The 25,130-nt window shown below is 52.2% G+C and overlaps 1 protein-coding gene across 21 annotated transcripts in view; it reads left to right on the forward strand.

Annotated features, from left to right (window-relative positions):
• MACF1 (microtubule actin crosslinking factor 1) overlaps positions 1–25,130 on the forward strand; it is a 137,325-nt gene that overhangs the window by 63,000 nt on the left and 49,195 nt on the right. For 11 of the 21 annotated variants that reach the window (XM_071767530.1, XM_071767537.1, XM_071767538.1 and 8 more), the window contains 22 exons: positions 190–5,439; positions 5,905–6,054; positions 6,878–7,093; positions 7,203–7,352; positions 8,114–8,347; positions 9,756–9,905; positions 9,992–10,225; positions 10,690–10,917; positions 11,593–12,114; positions 12,440–12,616; positions 13,118–13,241; positions 13,535–13,743; positions 14,299–14,616; positions 15,295–15,461; positions 16,500–16,752; positions 17,227–17,344; positions 18,742–18,804; positions 19,577–19,818; positions 20,273–20,402; positions 21,179–21,378; positions 22,038–22,533; positions 23,109–24,580. In XM_071767530.1, coding sequence (XP_071623631.1) covers positions 190–5,439; positions 5,905–6,054; positions 6,878–7,093; positions 7,203–7,352; positions 8,114–8,347; positions 9,756–9,905; positions 9,992–10,225; positions 10,690–10,917; positions 11,593–12,114; positions 12,440–12,616; positions 13,118–13,241; positions 13,535–13,743; positions 14,299–14,616; positions 15,295–15,461; positions 16,500–16,752; positions 17,227–17,344; positions 18,742–18,804; positions 19,577–19,818; positions 20,273–20,402; positions 21,179–21,378; positions 22,038–22,533; positions 23,109–24,580 — 11,103 coding nt within the window. The remainder of the gene's footprint in view (positions 1–189; positions 5,440–5,904; positions 6,055–6,877; positions 7,094–7,202; positions 7,353–8,113; positions 8,348–9,755; positions 9,906–9,991; positions 10,226–10,689; positions 10,918–11,592; positions 12,115–12,439; positions 12,617–13,117; positions 13,242–13,534; positions 13,744–14,298; positions 14,617–15,294; positions 15,462–16,499; positions 16,753–17,226; positions 17,345–18,741; positions 18,805–19,576; positions 19,819–20,272; positions 20,403–21,178; positions 21,379–22,037; positions 22,534–23,108; positions 24,581–25,130) is intronic. The other 10 variants (XM_071767535.1, XM_071767550.1, XM_071767547.1 and 7 more) reach the window with 7 other exon arrangements.

Raw genomic sequence — 25,130 nt, forward strand, 5'->3', positions numbered from 1 at the left:
GCAAATGCACCAGTCTGTGTGCTGTGATGCCTTTGGAGTTGCATTTCAAACACTCTGGGACTCACTTTCCAGTCTGTTTGGGTTTTTAAATTTCTTCCTGGAAACTGAGACCTCCCTGGAACTCCTGCAGTTTGAATGCTGGAAATGCTTGATTTTGATTTAATTCTTTTCCTTCTCTTTCTGTTCTAGGGCAACGAAGCAGTGGCAGGAGTGATCGATCTTGGCACGGTAGAAATATTCCCTGTCTTTGGTGCCATGCAGAGAGGTCTTATAGATCAGGACACTGGCCTTGTCCTCTTGGAGGCCCAGGTTATCACATCTGACTTAGTTGTTCCAGAGACCAATGAGAAACTCTCCTTGGAGAAAGGTCTGGCAAGAAACATCATCGATCTCAGGATGTTCCAAGTGCTGCAGGAACTGAAGGATGCTCTTCAGCAGGTGGAAGCAGTCAGAGGTGAAGGGAGGGAGGTCCTACCTGTTGTTGCTGCCATAGAAGAGGGGAGGATCAGTGAGAGCATCGGGTTAAAGATCCTTGAGGTCGAGCTCGTCACTGGGGGCTTTAAAGTCCATCAGGGCAGAATCAGCATGGAGACAGCAGTGCAAGAAAGGCTCCTTCCCTCCCAGCTTTGTTCCAAGCTCCTGTCTCACCTGGAGGGAAGCAAGGATTTGATTGACCCCAACACTGCTGAGAAGATCAGCCTGCCCGAGCTCCTGCACCGCTGCATCTTCCACCAAGAGACTGGGCTGAGGCTTCTCCCTGTCAAGCAGCTGGCAGGTGGGATGGTGAGCTTGAAATCAGGCAGAGAAGTCAGCATCTTCCGGGCTGTCCAGGAAGGGCTGATAGACAGGCAGGTGATGGTCAGGCTGCTGGAAGCCCAACTCTTTGCTGGTGGCATTGTTGACCCCAGGACGGGGCACAGGCTGACGGTGGATGAGGCCGTGAGGCATAATCTGATTGACCAGGATTTGGCATTCACACTTCTTATCCGGCAGCTTCAGACTGGTGGCATCATTGACACCATCACAGGAGAGAGAGTGACCATTGATGAAGCTGTAAGGAAAGAGTTGGTAGCACCAAGGATTGCGTTGGTGGTCCTGGAATCCCTGTGGTCCTTCATGGGGCTCCTGTGGCCAGAGACGGGGGAGATCATGCCAGTTGCAGATGCTTTGGAGCAAGGAATTCTGTCTACAGAGATGGTTTACAAGATCCTCACCCAGAGGAAGCTCATTAAGGGTGTCTTTATACCAGAAACCACTGAGGTGTTGTCCTGGAAGAAAGCAGTTGAACAGGGCATCTTGGAGAGGGATGTGGCAAAGATGCTGCAATCAACTCTCATACCTGATGTCATGGGCAGAAGCAGACGTGGCCAGAGCTCTTCTGAAGGGAGTCCCCCAGCTCCCAAAGAGCAAAGTGACCCTCAGCTAAGGAGTGATGACGAAAGGCTGATGTTCCACTTGATGACCCACAGCTACATCAACATCCACGATGGCCAAAAGTTGCTCTTAGTGGATGGAGAGTTGAACAATCTCACTAAAGCCCTCATCCAAACCCAAGAAAATGGGTCCTGGGCACACATGTTGGAAGACAGTGAAGGCTTTGAGGAGACAAAGGCAACTGCAGCTCTTGGAAGTGAGCCTTGCAATGGTCTGGCTTCACAGCACCTTGAGTTTCAGTTTGCTCCTTCAAAAGAACAAAGTGAAAAGGTCCTGCCACCCAAAACTGCTTTGGAGAATGGGGAGGTGGTAATGGGACCTGAAAGCCTCCTATTAGAGGATGCAGAAGATATCCTGGTTGTGAAAGAGCAAGAGCAGGTTCACACTGTCCAGGCTGCCATCAAGAGGGAACCTGCTGCTGAATTTGAGAGAGAGGAGGAAGCAGCTTCTACAGGCGAGGACAAACAGGAGGTGAAATTATTGATGCCAGGACACCCCAGTGACCTTGGTAGTGGATTCAGAGAAACAGAGGAGATGAGGTTCAAGGCAGAGTCCAAGACTACTACAGTAGATGGAGTGGAAAGTATAGAAGATGAGAAGAGAGCATCAGAAAGTGGAGCAGTTGTTGTGAAAAGTGAAATCTGTGTATCAGTGGGTGTTTCAGAAAGCAGAGGCAGACTGGAAGTCATAGAAGAGAGAACTCAGGGCAAGGAGGAACCTGAAGTAGGGGCAGAAGAAGCTGGAGAGGTTTATTTGCTGCAAAAGGAACCAATAGAGAATGGCATGCTGGGAGGAGAGGAGATGGAGCTCCCAAAACCCAGAGAGTCAGAGGAAGCAGAGAGGCAAAGTGAAAGCATGGAAAGTGCATTGGAAGTGGAAGAAGGAGAGGGGGAAGAAGTATTAAGTGCTGAGTGTGCTGCTGGAGCATCCCTGCCAGCCCCTGCAGAGCAGGAAGCAGAGGACACTTTGGAAATGCTCTTAACACAGCTCCAAACTGGTGGCATAATCCACGAGCAGACAGGTGAGACTCTTCTGCTCAATGAAGCAGTAGCCCGTGGAGTGGTGCCTGGTCACACTGCTGTGAAACTCATGGAGAAAATGGAGATGTTCAGTGGCTTCTTTGATTCTCATACATGTGAATCATTAACCACTGAGGATGTCATTGAAGAAGGGCTGATGGATGAGAAGCTTCTCCAGAAGGTTCTTGCCTCTGACAAAGCAATAAGTGGTGTTCTTGACCCAGGCAATAACTTTGTCTACTCTGTCAAGGATGCAGCTGCCGTTGGCCTTCTGGACAAGGAAACTGCAATGAGGATCTTGGAAAGGCAAGTGGTTACTGGAGGGATTGTTGACTTAAAACGTGGCAAAAAAATATCAGTCACTTTGGCTTCAAATCTGGGCCTCATAGAGCCAACAAGTCAGAAAGAGCTGGGCAAGCTGGAGAAGGCTTCCAAGGGGAAAGGCACTGATGAGGTGACCAGAGAGAAGCTCATTACCTTGCAGGCTGAGACCAGTGGAATTGTAGATCCTAAAACCAAGCAGACTTTGACTGTCTCACAGTCTGTCGAAAAAGGGCTCTTGGAAAAAGAAAAAGCTTTTCAGCTCTTGACCAAGCAGGTTGCTGATGGAGGCATCATCCACCCCATGTCTGGAATGAGGCTTTCAGTAAACGATGCTGTGAAACATGGTTTGATTGATCAAGATCTCTGTGAGGAGCTCAGGAAAGCTGAAGGTGTGTGCCTGCAGGGCTACGTTTTGCCTGGGACCCAGGAGAAGCTGCCCTTGCCCCAGGCGGTATCACTGGGGCTCCTTAGTCCGGAATTCCAGAGGAAAGTCCAAGAAATCCAAGCTGGGAGTGGAAGTGTTGTTGATCCTGCTTCTGGCCAGAGGCTGCCACTCTGCCAGGCAGTGAAGGAGGGTTTACTGCCTGAGCAGGTGGTGGAGAAAGTTCTGTCATCTTCAGAAATGAAAGAGGGGATTGTAGATCCCGAGACCTGCATGGTCGTTCCCTACTCGGAGTTCATGAAGAAGTGTAAAATTGACATTGAGTCTGGCCAGAGGTATCTGGAGGTCCATCCCTTCCAAGCCATCAAGGATGAGGTGACGGGGACCAAGCTGACGTGTGCTGAGGCAGTGAGGATGGGGAAGGTGGATCCTCTGCCTGCTCTGAGGCTGCTGCAGGCTCAGGCAGATGGTGGTGGGGTGGTGGAGGGCACTGTCAGCAAGAGGTTGTCCCTCAGGGCTGCTGTGGAGCAGGGGCTGCTGGATGAGGAGATGGCCCAGCTCATTGCCACCAACCAGATGAGGACTGGGGGGATTGTGGATGCGAGCAGTGGGAAGAGATTGACTTTAAAAGAAGCCGTGGAGAAAGAACTGATCAGCCAAAAATTAGCTGCCCGTCTGCAGGAGGCACAAGTATCTGAAGGCAAACACAGTTCTGAGGTCTGCAAAGGAGATCAACCCCATCTTTTCCAGGAAAAAAGGGAAAAAATATCTCCCAAAGAGGAAGATGTTGTCCTCTCTACCAGTGCTGCCAAGAGGTCTGATGATGTGGAGCACAAAGATGGAGCTGAAGCCATGAGCTACGATGTGACTGGAAGTGCAGCTGCTGCCACTGAGAAGCCCCTGGTGACTGAAGGGAAATCAAAACCTCAAAAAACTTCAGAGGATGGTGTGAGGCCTCAGCCCCAAGAACAGGTTGAGCTGACTTTGGAATATCCCTCAGCGTTAGATGCAGCTTCTGCCTCCAAAGAGACGATGGTGGCAAAGGCTGTGGAGAAAGGGATTGGAAGGAGCAGCTCCTGGGTGGAAGCAGTCGGGGGAGAAGGACTGAGGAGAGAAGAGGTGGATGGAGGGACAGGGGAAGTGGAGAGGTTGGGGTTGGAGAAGGAGCAGCCATTCTTGGCCACGGAGGTGCTTCAGAGTGTGGAGGGTGGTGAGGAGAAGAAGAGGAGGAGCAGGAGGAGGAGGAAAAGGTTTGGAAGTGCAGAGGGAGTTGGGGCAGGTGAGGAAGGTGCAGTGGTGGCTTCTGAGCAAGGAGAGAGAGCAGGCAGCCTGGATGGAATGACAGCAACTGCCCCAAGGGAACCCATCCCTGGGAGTCGAGGAGAGGGAGAGATGAGTCCTACAGAGTCTGGAGAACCCCCCCACCTCGGTCTCCCTGTGAAGCCTGCAGGAGATGAGTTTGAAGATACAAAAAGTGTAAAGCATGTTGAAGGAGGAGTAACTCAGAGAGTGGGTGCAGAAGGTCCAGGTGACCAGGAAAAAATCAGTGAAATTGAGCTAAAACCTACCCAGAGACAGAGAAGCAAGAAAAAGAAAGCAAAACAGACTGGCCCCCCAGGAGAGAGCACTCAGCTGGAGAAATCTGTGGAAAAGCAGTCCTCTCCTCCTCCTCCCATTCCCAAAGACATTCCAGGAAAGAAGAAGCAGGAGGAGGAAGACTTTATTTCAAGCACACCAGAACCAAAACTTGAAACCACCACCATGATCACTGCCAGGTTGGCAGCCAAGCCCAAGGGCAAAATCATTTCTGAGCAAGATAAAGAAAACCTTGCTGGGGTCCAGGTGTCCCCTGTCCCCTTGGAACAAGGGGAGACTGGAGAGGTGGTGAAAGGTGAGGTCAGAAATGGTCATGATTTCTCAGTGGCAATGAGCATGGAGGAGAGAGGAACCCCAGAAGACCTCAAGGTGGAAACCAGCAGTGATGTGTCCAGTGCAGCCCTGGCAACAGACAAACTGCCCCATGAATTAATTATCCAAGAGGAACCCAGAGGAGTTCAGGAACCCTCTGCAGTCCTTGAGCTTGGAGAAGAGGCACAACGTGAGCAAGCAGCAGAGATCAGCACAGGCCAAGGAGCTGCCCCCATCCCCCCCAAGCCCCATGGGGAAGCACCCCAGGAGGGGACCAAGCAGCCAGGTCCTGGTGATAGAGGTTTGCTCTTACCTGTGATCATGGAGGGGGAGCTGCTGGAAACCTCCAGGGAATCCACGAGACCAGCCCAGGTAAACTACTGGCATTTGCCATTTCAACTTTTTTTTCTTTTTTTAATGATCCATTTGGTGGTGTTGATGTGAAACCTGTCTGAGGTCCTCAGCACAGCCAGAGCTTGATGGTGCAGGATCAGCTTGGTGGGGTTGGCAGAGGACCTGGTGCTGTAGGGCTGCAAACACTCCAGGTTCAGTTGTGGCTTCTTTTTAAATGACTAATCACAGGACTCTTTTTTTTTTTTGGCACATTTGCTGTAACACCAGAGATCTCTTGCCATTTATAAGCTCATGCTGGAAAAAGAGCCACGTTTTTATTTTCCTATAGTAAATCTCTTAGATAAGGCCAGAGAGTGGAAAGTCCCTGGATGTTATTAACAGATTTCTTCTCTGAAAAAAAAAAACCACACAAAAAAGAAATAATTTATAATCCTTTTTTTTTCTTTTCTGTCCTGATCTGAGGTTCTGTTTTCCTGTTTGTAGATCATCTTCAGCAAGAAGATGTGTCTGGAGCACGATGAGAAGCTGATCTCTTATCTCTCCATGCTCCGAGATATCGAGATGAGAATCAAACGGGTGCAGCCAGTGGAGCAGAACTTGGCAGGGCTGCAGGACTTGCTGCAGCAGGCCCAGGTGAGCCCAGCTGGGCCAACCCTGGCCAACATCAGGCAGGACAAAGCTCGTCCCTCTTCTCCCCAACTTCATGCACAGCCCTTCCACCTCCTCCCTGCTCTGGGGAGGTTAATCCCAGGTTTAACAGGCAGAGGAGACCACAGAGATGATCTGAGCACCTCTGCTCTGGAGAGCAGGCTGAGAGGGTTGGGGTTGTTCAGCCTGGAGAAGAGAAGGTGCAATGGGGACTCCTTAGAGCTCCTTCCAGTGCCTGAAGGGGCTCCAGGAAAGCTGGGGAGGGACTTTGGATAAAGACATGGAGGGATGGGATGAGAGGGAATGGTTTCAAACTGGGAAAAAGGAGATTGAGATGAAATACTAGGAAGAAATCCTTGGCTGGGAAGGTGGTGAGCCCCTGGCCCAGGTTGCCTCAAGAAACTGTGGCTGCCCCATCCCTGGCAGTGTCTCAGGCCAGCTTGGATGGGGCTTGGAGCAACCTGGGCTGGTGGGAGGTGTCCCTGCCCATTACAGGGCATGGGTCTGGGGTGAGCTTTAAGGTCCCTTCACACCCAAACCAGTCTGGGATTTTATGAAGCTCTGTCCCTCCTCTCTCTGACTCACCTTCTCCTCCCTGCTTCAACAATAACCTAAGCTTTGGCTGAAATGAATTTTACAGCCTAGAGAAAGACTGACAAGTGCTGGCAGCTGAGCAGGGCTGGAGAGGGATAATGAATCTACCCTGGAGATAGAGGCAGTGTTGGGAGCTGGGTCTCCAAAACCTTTCCTTTTGGCAGTGGGAAGATGAAGTCACTGTCTTAGATATAACAATGTTGTCTTGCCTCAGGCCCTGGGTGCTGAGCTGCAGGAGCTGAGCTTCCCAGTGAATCAGGAGTTGGATGCCGTGAAGGATATTGTGGCCAACCCCCCTGAAGAAGTCCCTGAGCAATTACTGAAGGCTTTGGAGAAAGATGCCAAGAATCTCCAGAAGTCTCTGAGCTCCGTGAGCGATGTCCTGGAATCCCGGCTGCAAAACCTTCGTGGGGCAGCAGAAACTGAGAAGGTAGAGCTGGCAGCTGTCCCTGGGCATCCCAGTGCTTCTTCTCTGGAGTGCTCTGTTCCTGTTTGAAATGATACATTTTGGGGTTTTATTTTTTTTCCTTTTTTTTAAGGCTAAAATCCTGGCACATCATGAGACTCTCCAGAACAAACTCCAGGAGCTGCTGAGCTGGGTGTCAGGCACCACCCAGTCACTGGACAGCAGTGATTACCAGCAGGGGACTGATGCCACCAGTTTGAGCCAATGCCTCCAGCACTACAAGGTAACCATGGCAACGCCCCTGATCTTGGTCTGATGGACTTGCTGGCCTCTGTGCAGAGGAGAAGCTTTTAATCCTGCTTCCCTCCTGGAGCCTTGGCAGGTTTCCCTTATCCTTTTATTGCAGGAGGAGCAAAAATATTGTACTTGCTCCAAAGTCATTTGTTTCCACAATACACAAACCATCTGCTTTGGCCCTTTGAGAAATGGGTTCAAATGTGCAGGTGTGTGGTGGGGTGAGGGATTTCTGTCAGGCTCTGAGATGTTGAGGAAGGAGCTACTTCTTCATTTGGGGTTTCAGGACACACCTTCCCCCATCTCCATCACCTCTCTGAGGAGCCCAGGCTCCTGCCACATTTATCCATCTCTCAAGGTTGTGTCTGTTCAGCATCTCCTGTTTGCTGGGAGCACCATGGTGCTGAAGTCAAGGGAGCTGAAGGCTTTGAGAGCTGATGGTGGCACAAGGAGTCACCAAACTGGCAGCTCTAGGTGTGGGTTATTTACAGGGTTTCTGCTGACCACTGTCCAATCAACCTCTTGGTGAGGTGCTGGGGGTCTGTTGTGGAGGAGCCTTGGAAAATGGCTCCTCACCTCAACACTGAGTGTCACCTTGATGCTAAATGTCCTTTTGGGAGCATTTGGGGGTTCTGGAATATCTTGTTCTGATGACACAGCTCTGCTGTCTCCCTTTGCGTCCCCTCTGAAGCTGTCAGAGTGCTGGGTGCAGAGGCATTTTGCCTGATGGGTCTTTTCTCTCCCATTCAGGATCTGAAAGAGCCCCTGACAGACATCAAGGTTCAGCTGGACACCACTGCCTTTGACATCCAGTTCCTTATCTCTGAGCACGCCCAGGACTTGACCCCTCAGCAGAGCAGGCAGCTGCTGCGGCTGCTCAATGAGCTGCAGAAGGCTTTCCGGGACCTGTCAGAGCGTGTGACAGCTCGGGTGGAGGTCCTGCAGGTCTGTCTCCAGCAAGTGGAGCAGACAGATCAGGTGAAGGTTGTGAGACTTCTGCTCCTTGGCTGCAGTTTGCTTGCTGAAGCACTTCCCGGCCACAAGACCGTGCACTGAGACACCTCGTATCTGGGATTTCACGTGCATGCCACTCACAGTTGATGACTTCTCGTTGCACATCATGAGCTTCCTCTTAAAGTCTTTCTTCTTCCTACCACGTAACTCCCAGGCAGAAAGTTGCTTTTTTTGCTTTTTTTCCTCAAAAGATGGAGGTCTGGGTAGCGCTGCCGGGCAGTCCGCTGCTAGACATTGAGTTGCTCTAGGGTGGGTGGAATAAACCCTGGTCTCTAACCCCACCAGAAAATCCCTGTTCAGGGAAGCCACCACAGACAGTTGGCAGTTTTTAAGCTCTTATTTCCACTGCACAAGTATTGCTGTCCCAGCAGAACAGCTGATGTGTCAAGGCCACAGCAAGTCCTCAGGTCTCCGGCTGCAGCACCCATCACTGCATGGATCCTCTCATTCAAGACAGGATTAATTTGTTTTTTATTAACAATTGCTCTCCATCACTCTTGCCTGTCCTCTCTGGAGTGTGTGTGTGTATATTAACCAGTTTGCTTTGCTTTTTCAGATTGAGTGTGCGCCCATCCTAACCCAGGAAGAACTCGCTTTGCAGCTGGAGAGCTCTTAAGAAGGCTCTTTCAATTTGCTTCTGTTGTTTTACCTTATGACTGGGAGAAACAAGCACAGTGTTTTGCACAAGTTTGTACATCACGTTGCTGAGATACCCAGTGAATCTCAAAAAAACCAAACCTTTATTCTCCCCCTGGGAAAGGGGAACGGGGACGTTGCAGGGACTCTCAGGTCACATCATGCTCAATTGCTCAAACAGGCGCTTCTGTGTTGTGCTCTGGCAGCCAAATGGAGGGGCTGGATCAGCTACAGAAACCCTTTCTCTCTCCTGGGCTCCCTCTCCAACTCCAGGGTCAAAAAAACCCAAAACCCCAAACTCAACCCAACCTCCTTGGGTTGGTTGGGGCTCCACAGTGGTGCTGCCTGACCTCAGGTTGCTGTTACCTCTCACTCAATGAGTTTCTGCTGCAGTTAGAAAGTTTGTTGGAGGGAAAAGGCACAGAAACTTCTGGCTGAGCTCTCCTGGGAAAGGAGTAGCTCCACTTTGGAGCTCGACAGCTTTTCTCCAAGAGAAGGTTGAGAGCAACCAACTCAAATGGTGGCAAACGTGCAGCAAGATACAAGTCTGCACCTTCAGCCCCGTTTTTGAGCCTGAGGAGGGAGCGGGAGCCCGAGGGGAGCTGCAAACGGCGTTTTCTGTGCTGCATCCTCCCCCCTGGGAGCTGCTCCAGCTGTAACCTCTTGCCTTTGCCTTGCAGCACTGTGTGTGACAGCAGAAGCAGCCCTGTCACTAACTGTCCCCTCTCCCCTCTGCCCACAGACGCTGCAGGAGCAGCAGGCAGCCCGGGCACACAGCCTGGCTGAGCTGAGCCGCTGGCTCTGCCAGGCAGAGGACACACTGGGGGAGCAGCAGAGAGCAGCCAGCCAAGGGGACCTGTCGGCCCTGCAGCAGAGGCAAAGTGATGTTAAGGTCAGTGCTTTAAAGAAAGGGAAGGTAGAGGGGTTGCTGGGTGCTGCCTTGGGAGCACGTGGGGTCTGACAGCATCATCTGCCCAGGAGCTGCAGAGGAGCATGCACACCCGAGCCGCCTCCTTCGCCAACGTCCTGAAAAGCACAGAGGAGTTTTTGGAAGAGAACAAAGCAAAAATGGAACCTGGGGAGCTGGCAGAACTGCAAGAGCAGCTCCAGCGTGCCAAGGAGCAGTACCGGTCCCTGCAGGAGAGGACAGAGGTGGCCCAGAAGGAGCTGGAGAGTGCTGTGACTGCTGCAGTGCAGCAGGAGACTGAAAAGGTAATGTGCAAAGAGCTGTAGCTCCCAGGCTCTGCTCCAGATGGACAACAAGGTCCTTTTGGTGCCATCAGACTCATTCAGAGTCCTGAGGGTCATTTGGGTGATGCAGCATGAAGCAATTTGCTGCTCCCTCCTGTCTCTGCCCCCAGCAGGGTGTCCCCCAGATACTTGTGAAATGAGATTCCCTTTTGTGCAGCCCTTCAGGGTGGGGACCCTGGGTTGTATCAGGGTGAAAAATTAAACAGAGCAGAGAGGCTGAGATTATTCACAGCTTCTTTGCATCTTCCCCCTTCCAGAGACCCACAGAGTGTTTTGGATATCTGTGAGTGTCTCAGGTGTTTTCTGTGGCTGGAAAACTCTTTGGGGTTTTCTCTTCTGCTGATTTTTGTCTCCCTCCCCCATGCAGCCATTTGCTGAACAGGAATAAATCGTGTCATTCTTATCTGGAGCCTTTGTACTTTCAGGTGAAAGCTGCCAAAGAGCTGGAGGAGAACAGCAATAGGATCAATTCCCTTTTGAACTGGGTGGCATCACTGGAGCAGACTGCAGAGCTCCCAGAGTACAGACCCCACTTTGTGGAGCGAGCACCAGGAGCAGGAGCAGGGATGGGTGCTCAGGACCTCCCCGACAGCCACATGGTGGAAACAGACAGTGCTGCTGAGAGCCTGGATGGGCAGTATGAGAGGCTGAAGGTCAGGACTGACACCTCATCCCTCTCAAAGCTTCCTCCCTGACACAGTGCCCTTGCATCTGGGAGTGGGATGGGGTGTGGGATGGGTCAGGCCTCCATGATCAGGGTGATTTTCCTTATGGGAGACTTGGGAATTCTCTGCCTGGTGTCCTGGAGGACATGTGGTCTGTGTTGGGGGGTGGGTGCCATGGCTCGGTGCAATCAGGGTAAGGAAAGTGCCCTTGGGGGGTTGGCTACTCCTGCAGGCAGAGCACCTCCCTGTGGCCCAGCCTTGGGGCTTCCTCCTCCTTGCTGGCTATTTTGTCCTCTTTCTTTTGTCTGGTTGAGTGCAAAGATCCAGCTGCAGGCTCAGGAGGTCCTGGTGCTGCAGACCAGGTGGAGCCAGCACCTTCTCAGAGGTGCCCAGAGCAAGGAACAGGAGCTGCAGTCAGAGACTGCCACAGGGGACATCCCAATGGGACATGGGGGGACATTCCTCCTCCATGGGGGTGGCAGGGATAGCCTGGCCCCCCTGTTCCAGCTGTGCCTGCAGTCTGGGATTGGACCTTCCAACCTCTATTATTTTCCTTAACGATTTGGGGATGAGGTGTTGCAGGAGGGTGCAGAGGCTCCATCACACCACGACCACAGAGACCCTGGGTCCCAAACTTCACCTTTGCTCCCCGTCATCTTTCAGGCTCAGCACCAGGAGCTGCTGTCCCAGCAGCAGGAACTCATCCTGGCCACCCAGTCAGCTCAGGCCTTCCTGGACAAGCATGGCCAGAGCCTGGCTGAGGAGGAGCGGGCCCGGCTGCAGACCCAGCTGGCAGAGCTGAAGAACCAGTACAACTCCTCCCTCTCTCAGTCCGAAACACGGCTGAAACAAGTGCAGGTTCTGAGGGATGAGCTTCAGAAGTTCTTGCTGGATCACGGGGAGTTTGAGGCTTGGTTGAAGCAAGCAGAGCAGGAGCTGGAGGGGATGTACAAGGGCGACAGTGACCCCGCGGCCCTCCGGCAGCTGCTCCTGCGGCAGGGCAGCTTCTCAGAAGATGTCATCTCCCACAAAGGGGACCTGAGGTTTGTCACCATGTCTGGGCAGAAGGTGCTGGATGCAGAGGGAGCTGCTGAGGATGCAGGGTCCCAGCCACTCAAGTCTGGGAGCCTGGTCAGGAGCAAGCTGGAGGATGCCACACGGCGATACACTGCGCTGCACTCCAAGGTACAGGGAATTGACCCCTGGGAGATGTTTTGTTCCTCCTGTGCATGTGGAATGATGGGATGGCAGAGGGATATTTAGCTCAAGATTGTCTGGCTGGACCTCCAGTATATGTGTAGATTGTTTGACTTGACTACTTGGGTAGGAGTAACACCCTCTGTGTTGGCAGTGGCCTTCACATTGCCTCCAGTAATTCCTTTAAGATGTGACAAGAGAGTTTTGTTGATTGTTTTTTCCTTCCTGTTGATTTTTATGTGTTTTTCACCGGTGCCCAGGTTGCTCTGGGTTTGTGTGCGTCCTCCTGTTACATCTCAGGTCTCCCTTGCAGTGCACCAAGCTTGGCTCCCACCTGAACACCTTGCTGGATCACTACCAGCAGTTCCAGGAGGTGGCAGAGTCTCTCAAGACGTGGCTACAGGAGAGTGAAGCTGCAGTTGGGAAGCTGCTCTCAGAGATGGTCTCTTCAGATCCAGCTGTTCTGCAGAAGCAGCTCGCCAGCACTAAGGTGCGGGGGCCCTGGGTGATCTCCTGGGGGCAGCACTGGAGCCTGGATGGGACTTTGGCTGCTGCCCTAAGCAGTCAGCAGCACAGAAGAGACTCAACCTGTTGGCTTTTCTTGCTGGTTGAGTGCAAAGATGCACCTGCAGGCTCAGGAGGTCCTGGTGATGCAGATCAGGTGAAGCCAGAACCTTCTGAGAGGTGCTGAGAGCAAGGGTCAGGAGCTGCAGTCACAGACTGCCACAGGGGACATCCCAATGGGACATGGAGGGACATTTCTCTCCCATGTGTGGTGGTTGGGCACTGGGACAGCCCAGCCCCTTGCTCCAGCTCTGCCTGCAGCGTGGGGTTGGACCTTCCAACCTACATTATTATTTTTCTTAATGATTTTGAGATTAAGTGAGCAGGATGTCTCAGCAGGATGTAAAGAAAGCCCTGAGCTCTCCCTGGGCCCAGGACTTTCACGTGTGACCCACTGGTGACTTTGTCCTGTTGTGTGTCAAAGCAGCAGCTGCAGGGAGACCTTGCTGAACATCAGGTGCCAGTGGAGAAGCTCCAGAAAGCAGCTCGATCCCTGCTGGAGATAGAAGGGGAGCCAGCCCCAGCCCGTGAACATGTTCAGCAAACAACAGGTATAGAGCAAAGCTGCCACTTGTGGTAGCAGGGAGGGGTTGGAAACCAGCTTGGGGATGAAATATCCCACTTTTGAGGAAAGGTGGGGCAAGGTTGCACAGCAATGTGTCTCAGGGCTTGTGTTTGCACGTGGGGGAGGCTGAGATTCAGGTTGGTCACTTGTGTTGGGTCCTTGTCTCTCTACTGAGTATGGAGATTTGTCACCAGAGGGAGTTTGGCAGGAGCCAGAGGTTGTCCTTGGACCAGGTGAGAAGCTCTTTGCACTGATTCTCCCTTGTGCTGAACTCTGCAGATGCCATCGTCAGCCGCTTCCAGAGCCTCTCCCAGCAGATGGCCGAGCGCTCAGACCTGCTCCAGAAATCCATTGCCCAATCCCAGAGTGTTCAGGAGAGCCTGGAGAGCCTCCTCCAGTCAGTGGCTGAGATTGAGAAAAACCTAGAGAGGGAGCAGCCCACCACACTCTCCTCCACCTCCATCCAGGACTCACTTGCCACCAGCATGGTAAGGCTGGTCCTGAGCTCCCCTGCTTCAGCTCTGCCTGTTTGTTGGATCTGTCCTGCTTGCAGGAGACTTCATAGCAGCCTTCAGGTGCCTGAAGGGGCTACAGGAAAGCTGTGGAGGGACTTTTGACAAGGGGCTGGAGTGATGAGATAAAGGGGAATGGCTTTAAACTGGAAGAGGAGAGAGTTAGGTTGGACATTAAGAAGAAATTCTTTGCTGTGAGAGTGGTGAGACATTGGCCCAGGCTGCCCAGAGAAGCTGTGGCTGCTCCATCCCTGGCAGTGCTCAAGGCCAGGTTGGATGGGGCTTGGAGTAACCTGGGCTGGTGGGAGGTGTCCCTGCCCATGGCAGGGGGATGGAGCTGGATGATCTTTGAGGTCCTTCCAACCATAACCATCCTGGGAATCTGTGATCAGAAAGGAAAGCAAAACTGGGATAGAAAACTGCTCTTGTCCCACTGTTCTCTCCCAAGGGTGGCCCAGCCTCTTCACACCAGCTCAGTTTTGCTCAGCAGCCTTCCTAAAATGCCATCCCTTTCTGTGTGTGCTCCCCCAGAAGCTGAAGCAGGACATTGCCAGGCAGAAGTGCTGCCTGGAAGCCACCCGTGAGATGGTGATGAGATTCATGGAGGCGGCGGACAGCCCCACGGCCTCTGCCCTGCAGGACAAGCTGGCCGAGGTGACAAAGCATTTCAACAAGCTGTGCCAGCAGCAGCAGGAGCAGGAGGAGGCTCTGAAGGGCCTCCTGCCCAAAGTTGAGCAGTACGAGCAGCTCTCAGAGAAGCTGCAGCAGTTCACAGAGAGCAGGGCACGGACGTTGGCATCCGGCAACCAGCCCGACCGTGACATCGCTGGTTTCTCCCAGCACATCCAGGTGAGATGCAGGGAAAAAGACTTCATCAGGGCTGGTTTGTGAGGGTTTTTTTGTTGGCAAACAGCTCCTGGTTCACTCTCAGGACCTGTACTGGCTCTCTGCTTGGGTTGTTTCCAGCAGTGAGAGAGGGGAATGGCATTTCCCTGGAGCCAGGCTGGTGTTCAGAAGGGATCTCCATTCCAAATATAGGCAGGTTTTACCAATTAATGACTCCACAGGGTTAATGGAACAAAATGCCCAAGTGTTGGCTGTCAGCACAGTGCAGGATGTGACAAAGCCCTGGGAGATGCCGTGGGTGCTGGTGGTCAGTCATGGCTGTGCAGGATTTCCTCCCTTTGGCATCCTCCAAACGCTCTGCTGCGGGGGGTGGTTTGACCACAGCCTCAGAAATGCTCAACATTGGCATAAAACCAAATATTTGTGCTGCAGGGGGAGCTTGGTTTGGCTTGATCTAGAGGCCCCTACCCCCATAACTGGGGAAGGTGGGACTTGCATCCACAGCTGCTCCAAGTATTCGCTGAGCTGGAGGAGCAGGTGGGACTGAGCTGTGCCCACCCTTGGGTGCAGCCTGCAGAGGGTCTGTCTGACTCCTCCAGGACATGGGGCTGTCTGGTTCCTCCCCTCTGCCCCAAGCCCTCTGGTGAGGGCCCTGTCAGCATCACCCGTTGCTCTTGGCAGGAACTAAATTCAGAGATGAGGCAGCACCAGGAGGACCTGGCCACCTTGGAGAGCCTGGCTGAGGAGCTGAGCTCCTGCAGCTTTGCCCCCGGTGCCTCCCAGCAGCAAGAGAAGCTGCAGAGCCTGAAGAAAAACTTCCTGCAGCTGCAGAAGGTGGCAAAAGAGAGGTGAGTCCCAGGGAGGTGAGTTTGGGGATGGTTTCATAGTCAGAGCAAGACCTCGGGGAGATCTCCTTTCCATGGGCAGGGGGGGGGAAACACACACACGAGTGAACTCTCCCTGCCTCCCTCCTCCCACGTAAGGCTGCTCAGGCTGCTCACTCCAGCTGACACTTTAAAAAAAGCCCTGGCTGGGGGCGTTGGGAAAAATTCCTGCTGCTGCAAGGAGCCGGCGTGCATTCACTTCCCAGTGCGTGGGTTCCCACAGCTCCATCCCGGAGCATCTCGCCGGAGGGGAGTAAGGGGGCTGGTGAGGGATTGAGGTGACAGAGCAAAGCAGATTGTCCCCAAAGTCCCCTCGTGTGGGGGTAAAAGGGAGCTTAGCAGCAGCCTCAGCCCCGGTCGTTCTTGGCAGCGTGAGCAGGACATTTCCCCCGTGTCCCCAGGGATGTCACACCTCCCAGGCTGTATGGGAAAAGGGGATGGAGGGAAAAGCAGATAAATCCCATAATAATCCCCAGTAATTCAGCACCGTGCAGAGCTGCCTCCGGCCAGCCCTGCAGCTGCAGTGGGTGCGGGTGAGGCGGAGGGGCCCGTGGCTCCCATCTGGGGCTTCCTTGTTCCTCCAGGGAGGGCTGAATAGATGAGAGCTGTGGCTGAGGAGGATGGGGGGGTCAGCCTGGGCTCCCCCAGCTGCAGCTGGCTGGGACAGGACAGCATGAATGAGCCCTGTCTTTCCAAGAGCTTTACTTCCCCCAGGACAAAGAGCCCACTGCGGAGTGGTGATGGTGGTCCCGTGGCTGTTGGCTACCGTGGTGACCCCAAAAATGCCACAGGGCACAGCTTGGGGGGTCGGGGTGGGGGCAGCAACAGCCTGCACCCCATTTTTGGCTGGCACTGTGTGCGCTGTTCCTAAGCAACATCTGATAATTATAATAATAATTAAAAAAGAAAAGCTCCTGGAGACACAACTGGGCTACATTCAAGGGAGGGTAATTGCAAGGCAAAGCACGACTCTCTGACTCTCCAAAACCTTTTCACTCACAGAGAAAAGGATGCATCGTCCTGCCAGGAGCAACTGGATGAATTTCGGAAGCTGGTTGGGGCCATGAGGAAGTGGCTGAAGGAGAGTGAAGGCAAAATGCCTCCCCCTGTGACCTCCTTGGGTACCCAGGAGCTGCACAAGTGCAGGCAGCAGATCCAGGTGGGAAGGGGGAGCTGGAACCAGACTGGGAAAGTTGGCAGCTGGTGTGGAAATGCTGAAGTGTGGAATAAATCCCCACATGCAAAGTCCTGGGAGGTGATTTGTGGTCTCAGGAATCCTGTGCTTGCTGCCAGGCTGCAGCTCCCAGTGTGTGTGCATCCAGTGGTCCCTGCCTTGCAGAGGAGGGAGCAGGTTGGGCTCTGCCTGGTTTCCCTTCCCACTCTGCTGCCTGTCCAGGGTGGGATTTGGGAAACCTAATTTTTTCTGAGTATTTCCCTTCACCAGACATGGAACCATCATCCCAGCCCCTGCTCCTCTCTGGTACTGGGATTCTTTAAGTCAGGATGTGCCAAGGGTTTGACTCTGAGGCTTTTTCACTCTTTGATTCCCTACTGATAAAAATAAACATCAACCCTAACCCTTCCCCCAGCACAGTCTGTGTGCCCTGTGCCAGGTCCCTGGGTGCCATGTCCTGGTGCTACTGAGAGCCACCACGGAGGTGATGGGTTAGGAAGGAAGGCTGCAGCTGGGCAAGTGCAACCTCTGATCCCAGCCTTTGCTTTTGACCAGGATCTCCTGGAGGAGTGGAAGGGAAAAGGGGCCCAGGTGGAGGAGATTGGCCGCAGAGGGACCCTCCTGGAGAACCTTATTGTGGAGATCACAGCCCCCAGCACCTCATCCAAGGGAGGTGAGTGGCAGCTCAGCTCTCCTGAGAATGCCTCCTGCCCCAGGTCTCTGCTTTTGCTGCTGCATCTTGTCTGAGCCTGCCACAAGCAAAAAATTGGGGTTTATTTCAAACTTAGAGGGCCTGGAGTGAACTAAGTAATCACAGAGCTCAACCTCCTGGTTGAGTCACTGCTGCTTGTTCTATTAATGCTCCAGCTGAGTGCTTGGAGCCCACGAGCTTGGCTGAACTTGCTGTGGCACCACGGGCACAGGGTTACCCTGGGTCTCCTGTGAGCCCAGCGTGGGGACACGAACTGCTGCTTGGCTGTAGCATGGGAGCTCCAGGCTGCTGCAGCTCAAAGACTGGGGCTCTTGGCCCCACTGGGAGCTTGTGGAGGTGTCTCCTGCTTCTCTTGGTGATGTCCTTCAGCCTTCTGGGGGCTGGAGTATTGTAATCAAACCCCAGTATTTGGGTTTTCTATCTGGATGAAATTTAAGGCTGAGATACTCAGATATGATTTACTTGTCTCCTTTTTGGCTGCAAGGCTGTGAAGCAATGAGATTATGTCTGGTTTGTTTGGAAGGCAACTAAAAGATGTCTTCCAGCTATGAGGACAAGTCCCTGGACTCTCATCATTGATGGGAATTCACAGTCTAGATGTGTTCATTAGGGTTAACTTGGTGAAACCCCCAGGAGAAGTGGGGAGAGGTTTGTTGTCACAGGGGGTGACCAAAGCTGCAGCCCCTAACATCCATGAAAGCTTTAAAATGTGTGGTTAGAAAGAGAGGGACTTACCCAAGAACATTTGTGGTGAACATTTCTTTGGGTGGGAATGTAGCTGTGAGATCTGGAGTCTGAGGATGGGGCACTGGCATGGAGCCTCTTGGCAAAGGGAATCTGTGCCCCAAGTCAGGTTGAAATACCTTCATCCCCTAAGAGTAGGAGAAGGTGGGGGAGTTAATCTCTTCAGGGGAATTAATCTCTTCAGGGAAGGCATTCACCAGGCTCACTTGATATTATACTTTGCAAAATTAGAAGGGCAGCAGCTTTCCAGGTGTGGAGAGGTGGTTGGTGGTCCCCAGTATTATGGCTCCCACCAAAGCCACATCCACACAAGTCCCTGGGTGATGCTGGGAGATGTGCCCAGCTCCAGCTCTTCTGCTACTGGTCCAGTGAGGCTGCAGCTCCAGGATAGTGAGGGGTGGAGGTGTGCTGGGAGGAGGAGAGAGAAATGGGCTCCAAATCCAACACCAAGCTGGTGTCTTCATCAGCACCGGGTGGGTGGGTGCATGGAGATGCCACTCCTATGCTTGGTGGCTGGTGTGGTCCATGTCCTGAAGGGCCCTTCCATCACTTGGCATCTGCATTTCTAATGAGTCTGTCTTGTCCCCCTGTCTGTCCCCATCCTCTCTGCTCAGGTGCTGCACTGCCCACACCGAGTGGCTCAGGAGGCAGCTTGAATGGATACCACACGTGCAAAGGTGAGCTCACTGCCCAGGCCACCTTCTTTGTCTCCCTTTTTTCTCTGTGCATTTCCATACAAGAGAATATAAATTCCAGTGTGACACCATCAACATCCCCTTGCCAGTGAAACCAGCCTGCAAGTAGGTTTGGGAATTCTCATCCATGGGGTGGCTGGAGCCCCAGGAGGGGCAGGCAGTGATGGAGGGGGTTGGTCAGGCTGAAGGACAGAGAGGGACAGCTCTGGGGAGTGACAGCACCCTGACACCCCGTCAGGTGGTGGTGGTGGTGGTAGAAGCTGATTAATTGGGGATGGTTTTAAGGCCTGCAATTAAATTTATTGGTTCTAAGGGATCATAACAGTGTCCAACCCTTCAGCTCGAGGAGCGTTTTTAATTATTGCCCATTAGCTGCTGTTAATTCACCAGTTCAGTGAGACACAAGGTGCTTAAAAACAGCTTTAGATTTTTGGTGTCATGTTATTTAACACTGTATGGGCAGTGACATTGTGAAGGGAGGGTGCTCAGCTTGCATCAGTCTCACAAACACGAAGGTTTTGCTTTGTTTGCAACCTGTCAACATCCATCCACCCTGCAACTGGGAGGTCCCCTCGGGCACGAGAGGAGAGCAGAACCTGCCAGTGCTCTGCAGACAGATGGACAGCAGCGTGGCCTCTTGCTCCTCTTGCTTGGCTGGCTGGGACTGCCCAGGGCTAGATTAGTACCTGATAGTCCAGCTTGAGCCCAGGATGCAGGCAGTGGGCCTTATCTCAGACTGCTTTTTTGGAAACAGATCTGACAGAGATCCAGTGCGATGTGTCGGATGTGACCCAGCAGTACCAGGCTCTGGGCACGGTGCTGAGGGAACGTCAGCAGCAGCTCTCAGCTCTGCTGGAAAAGATGCAAGAAGTGCAGGAGGAGGCAATCTCGATGCTGAAGTGGCTGGAGTCAAAGGAACGGGTGCTGTCAGAGCTGGATGCCTCCTCCTCATCCACCAGGACAGAGACGATGAGAGCCCAGGCTGAGCACAACAAGGTAACTGAGCACAGGCAGAGATCTGAGCATCCCCTCCCCTCCCCTCCAATTTTGGGCTTTATCTCAGCAGGACTAGAAGGATTAGGAATTGAGGATGTGCCCTAGGTTAAGGAAAGGCTGTCCCCAGCAGGGATCAGAGGTTGTGGAGCAGGACCCACGTGCTGTGCTCCACCTCTTGGCTTTTAGACCTGTTGCTTTCAGGCCTTTGGCTCAAGGGGAAGGAGCTTATCTGTAGCCCTTGTTGCTGGGTCACAGCAGCTTCTCCTGGAAAGCAATTCCCAGCTTTTCCCTGCTCTTGGAGCCAAGTTAGCTCACAGTATTGCTAATAAAAGTGTTTTCATTAAAAAGTAAAGAACAAGGATTGTCCAACTCCAGCTTGTAGCTGCTATGTCATTCCTCCTTGGTGCTTTCATTCTTTTACCCTAGATCTGAACTTGAAATTATTATTTTCTAGGCATTTCTGGCTGAATTGGAACAGAATTCTGGGAGGATTCAGAAGGTAAAGGAAGCACTTTCTGGCTTACTGGAGGAATATCCTGATTCTCCAGAAGCAGCCAACTGGAAGAAGATGCAGGAAGACCTGAGTAAGTGCCTGAAGCATTTAGTGAGGCTTCTGTCTGGAAACATCACATTAGAGGTGGGTCAGACTTGAAGGGTGATCCCAAAGTCACAGCAGAGCAGAGTCACTTCTCATTAAAATTCAGTAAATAGTGAAGTTACCTCCGAGCTGTCTGGTGTACAAGGTGTTCCTGAGCTGAGCACTGGCAGGATTAATAAAGTCTCTCTGATGAATGTCTGCTTTAAAGGCTTGCCTCCTTAAATTACTTCTTTTAAAAAAAAAAACAAACCCAGAAGACAACATGAAAGCATAGTGACATAAGTTGATTGTTTTGATTAAAAGCTTCACTGCTTGATGTAAAATTGTAGTCGTTAGTAAGGCTGTGCTGGGTAATTAAGTGTTGACTAAACAAGACTGGGTATTTAAGAAGCCCAGAGATTCTCCTCTTTGAAATAACAGGAAGGTGTTTGGGGAGTTTGCCATCCAGGAGATGTGAATATGCTGTGTGAGAGCTGATACCCATCAGAGAATCTTCATTTATCCTGCCAGGGCTGTGAGGTGGCTCAGCTTGAGGTCAGACCAGCTCATGGCAGTAGTGACACAGAAATCCTGCTTGCAAAATTGTTTTTTTCCCTAGGAGCTTCAGCATCACCTTAGGCTTAGAAATTAGTTAGAGAGGGATTAGATTTGATTGTGGGTTTCCCATCGGGGAAACAACAGCAAGGGTGAGAAAAAACCCTTCAGGATGGAGGGGTGGGTTGGCCAGGAGCATTCCCATCACCAACACAGCCAGTGCTTCAGATTCCAGGTGGGAAGGAGCCAGTCGGGCGACAGCGGAACGGCAGCAGAAGCTGGAGGAGTCAGCAAGCCAGCTGGCCAGCTTCCAGGGGGCTGAAGGGCAGCTGAGGCCCTGGCTCCTGGAGAAGGAGCTGATGATGAGCGTGCTGGGACCCCTCTCCATCGACCCCAACATGCTGAGTGCACAGAAGCAGCAGGTCCAGGTGAGGCAGGAGCTGGGTCTGGGTCCCCGTGGTGGGTTTGAGGGTCAGAGTTGTCCTCTGCCGTGCAGGGGAGTGTTGGGAGAACCTTCTGGCTCCTCTCTCAAGTCCTCTAAACCCCGTTGAGCCCAAACTACTGTGAATCACCTGAAATGGGTGCAGTGTGGAGCTCCCTTCCCTGCACGGGATTGACTCATCAGTGAATCACTTGGTCCCTCTTGGGGAGTGAAAGTGCTTTAAACAAGACCTGTGCTGATGCTCTGCAGGATTTCCCACTGCTGCCCCTCTACCTGGCAGCCTGCCCTTTCCCTACCTCCTGCTTCCAAGTCCTGAAATGTCTGTGACCAGCCACCCCATGAAATATCAATGCCTCAGTTATCATGAGGAGGTTTTCTTCTCAAACTGGTGTGTGTTTTGTTACACAGCACTAGGAAAATTAATGGGAAAAGCAAAGTACTGGAGGTGTAGGTCCCTCCCAGGTTTTTGAAGTTGGAAGGTGACAGTAAATTGTAGCCTACCCAACCCATTGCCATCCTACCCCGGGTCTTGTTCCTACTGATTCTGTGGGCTGACTGAAGCCCCTGGAGGTCTGGTTTGTTTTGACTGTGTGTACTCCAAGCTGTCAGTTTTATGCAAACATTTTTATGTTATTTCTGTTCTAGTTTATGCTGAAGGAATTTGAAGCTCGCAAACAACAGCACGAGCAGCTCAACCAGGCAGCTCAGAGCATCTTGTCTGGCCCTGGAGATGTTTCTCCATCTGCTAACCAGGTGCGGGAAGAGCTCCAAGGGGTCAATCAGAAATGGTCTGAGCTAACAGAACGCCTCAACTCCCGCTCCAGCCAAATTGACCAAGCCATAGTGAAGAGCACCCAGTACCAGGAGCTCCTCCAGGGCCTCTCTGAGAAGGTGAAGGGAGTTGGGCAGCGCCTGAGCAGCCAATCTGCTGGCAGCACCCAGCCCGACGCCGTGAAACAGCAGCTGGAGGAGACCAGTGAGATCCGTTCGGATCTGGAGCAGCTGGAAGAGGAGATCTCTGAGGCTCAGACCCTCTGTGATGATCTCTCTGTCCTGATTGGGGAGCAGTATCTGAAAGATGAGTTAAGGAAACGTCTGGAGACTGTGGCTCTTCCTCTGAAAGGACTGGAAGACCTGGCAGGTGAGACAGGAGCTGCTGAAGGGATGTTGGGATGTTGAACCCCACCCCTGCTTTTTATCAAAGGGCTCTCCCATCTCTGGGTTTCTAAGAACAACAGGGGAAGCACCACGGGTCTTTTTTTAGGGTGTTTTATGTGGGACTAAGCACAGGAGAGGTCACACTCTTGGCACACTTGAGCCTGGAGATGGCCTGGAGGGCCATCAGTGATGTTTAGTCCCAGTGATGTGGCTTGCAGCAGTGTGGCACATGCTGTGCTTGAAAACAAAAAAAAGGTTCTTAAATTTACAGTAGGGCATGGAGAAGACCCGGTGGCCATCTTGGGATGGCTCTTGTGGTTTCCAAGAGATTGGATTTTGAGACCAATCAGGAGAACTGAGACTATTGCCTTCTCATTGCCTGTTGCTTCTTAAGAAATTTGTGAATCAGTGAGGAAAAAAAAGGTCTGGTGATGCAATGGAAAACTCCTTCCTGTTAATCAAAACACAGTTGGTGCATCTGAGATGATTTGAAATAATTGCACTTTGCTTATTTAATTCCAGCTTAATTGTCACCTCCTAATCTCATTTCCATTCCAGCCGACCGGATGAACCGACTGCAAACTGCGCTCGCGAGTTCCCAGCAGTTCCAGCACATGTTTGATGAACTCAGGACCTGGTTAGATGACAAACTGTGCCAGCAAGCTCAGAGCCAACCTATTTCTGCTAAACTGGAGAGGCTACAGAGCCAAATTCAGGAGCAAGAAGAGTTCCAGAAGAACCTCAACCAACACAGTGGCACTTACGAGATGATTGTAGCTGAGGGAGAATCTTTGCTGCTTTCTGTCCAGCCTGGAGAGGAGAAGACCACCCTGCAAAACCAGTTGGTCAGCCTCAAAACCCACTGGGAAGAGCTCAGCAAGCAGGCTGCTGAGAGACACTCAAAGCTCAAGGACTGTTTGCAGAAGGCTCAGAAGTACCAACGGCACATGGAGGACCTCCTGCCTTGGGTGGAGGACTGCAAGGCCAAGGTGTCAGAGCTGGAGGTAACTCTGGATCCAGTGCAGCTGGAGGCCACTCTTCTGAGATCAAAGGCTATGCTGAGTGACGTGGAGAAACGCCGTTCCCTGCTGGAGATGCTGAACAGTGCTGCAGACATCCTGATTGATGCTTCTCAGACCGATGAGGATGAGATCCGGGATGAGAAGGCTGGCATCAATCACAAGATGGATGCCATCACAGAAGAGCTGCAAGCCAAGACTGGCTCCATTGAAGAAATGTCACAGAGGCTCAAGGAGTTTCAAGAGAGCTCCAAGAACATTGAGAAGAAGCTGGAAGCGGTGAAGCATCAGCTGGAGATCTATGATGCACTTGGGCCACAAGCCTGCAGCAACAAGAATTTGGAGAAGCTCAGGGCACAGCAGGAGGTGCTGCAGGCCCTGGAGCCACAAGTGGATTATCTGAAAAACTTCACTCAGGGTCTAGTAGAAGATGCCCCGGATGGGTCTGACTGTTCCCAACTCTTAAGCCAAGCTGAGGTGGCTCAGCAGGACTTCAAAGCGATGAAGGAGAAAGTCAATGACTGCTGTACACTCATGGAAAACAAGCTGGAAGGGATTGGCCAGTTCAGTAGTCGGGTCAGGGAGATGTTTTCTCAACTGGCAGATCTTGATGATGAGCTCGACAGCATGGGCCCCATTGGGAGGGACTCTGACAGCCTTCAGTCCCAAGCAGAGGACGTTCGCACCTTCCTGGGCAAACTCCACAGCCTGAAGTCTGACATCGAAGCTTCTGAAAGTGAATGCAAGAAGATGCTGGAGGATGAAGGGAGCCCTGATTTGTTAGGACTGAAACGTGAGTTGGAGACACTGAATAAACAGTGCAGCAAACTGACAGAGAGAGGGAAGAACCGCCAGGAACAGGTGGAAATGACACTGTCTCGTGTCGAGGACTTCTACAACAGGCTGAAGGAGCTGACCCAGATGACAACGGCGGCAGAGGAGAACGAGGCGTTGCAGTGGGTGGTGGGAACAGAGGTGGAAACCATCAACCAACAGTTGGCAGATTTCAAGGTAAGTCTTTATGCTATTTAAGCTTTCTTAAGTGGTGTTTGGGTTTTGAAGGCCTGTCTAGTGTTGTGGTGTTTTGGGCAGGAGCTGTGGTCTTGAAGCTGTCGCGGTTTCGTTGGTTGTTGCTGTGTTGTCAGCACTTCTGGTGTAGTAAAATAACCTTGCTGGGGAGATCCTGAGATCAACTGCTGGACTTGAGAGTGTGGTGAAGGGGTACAGGAAGATTTTGTGATTGGGAGGATAAAACTTGTCCCTGTTCTCCTTGAGCTGTGTAATGTTGTGATGCTGGTACCTTGTGGGCTTGTATTTGTGGCTGGTGTTTAGGTCTTGGGGAAGGGAGGGGTGGTTTTGAGTCCATCTGAACTGTCTGTTGGCATCATCTGAAAGTCTGGTCCAGAGATCATCCTGCAGGTCTTTCTAGCTGGTTCAGCATTCCTGCTTGTTCACATCTTCATGTTCTTGCCCATGGCAGGACATGTTGAACTAGATGGCCTTTAAGGTCCTTTCCAACCTAAACCATTCTATGATCATAATCTGGACCACTTATTACATT

This window comes from Heliangelus exortis, chromosome 24 (genome assembly GCF_036169615.1).
Source record: "Heliangelus exortis chromosome 24, bHelExo1.hap1, whole genome shotgun sequence".
Classification (NCBI taxonomy): Eukaryota; Metazoa; Chordata; class Aves; order Apodiformes; family Trochilidae; genus Heliangelus; species Heliangelus exortis.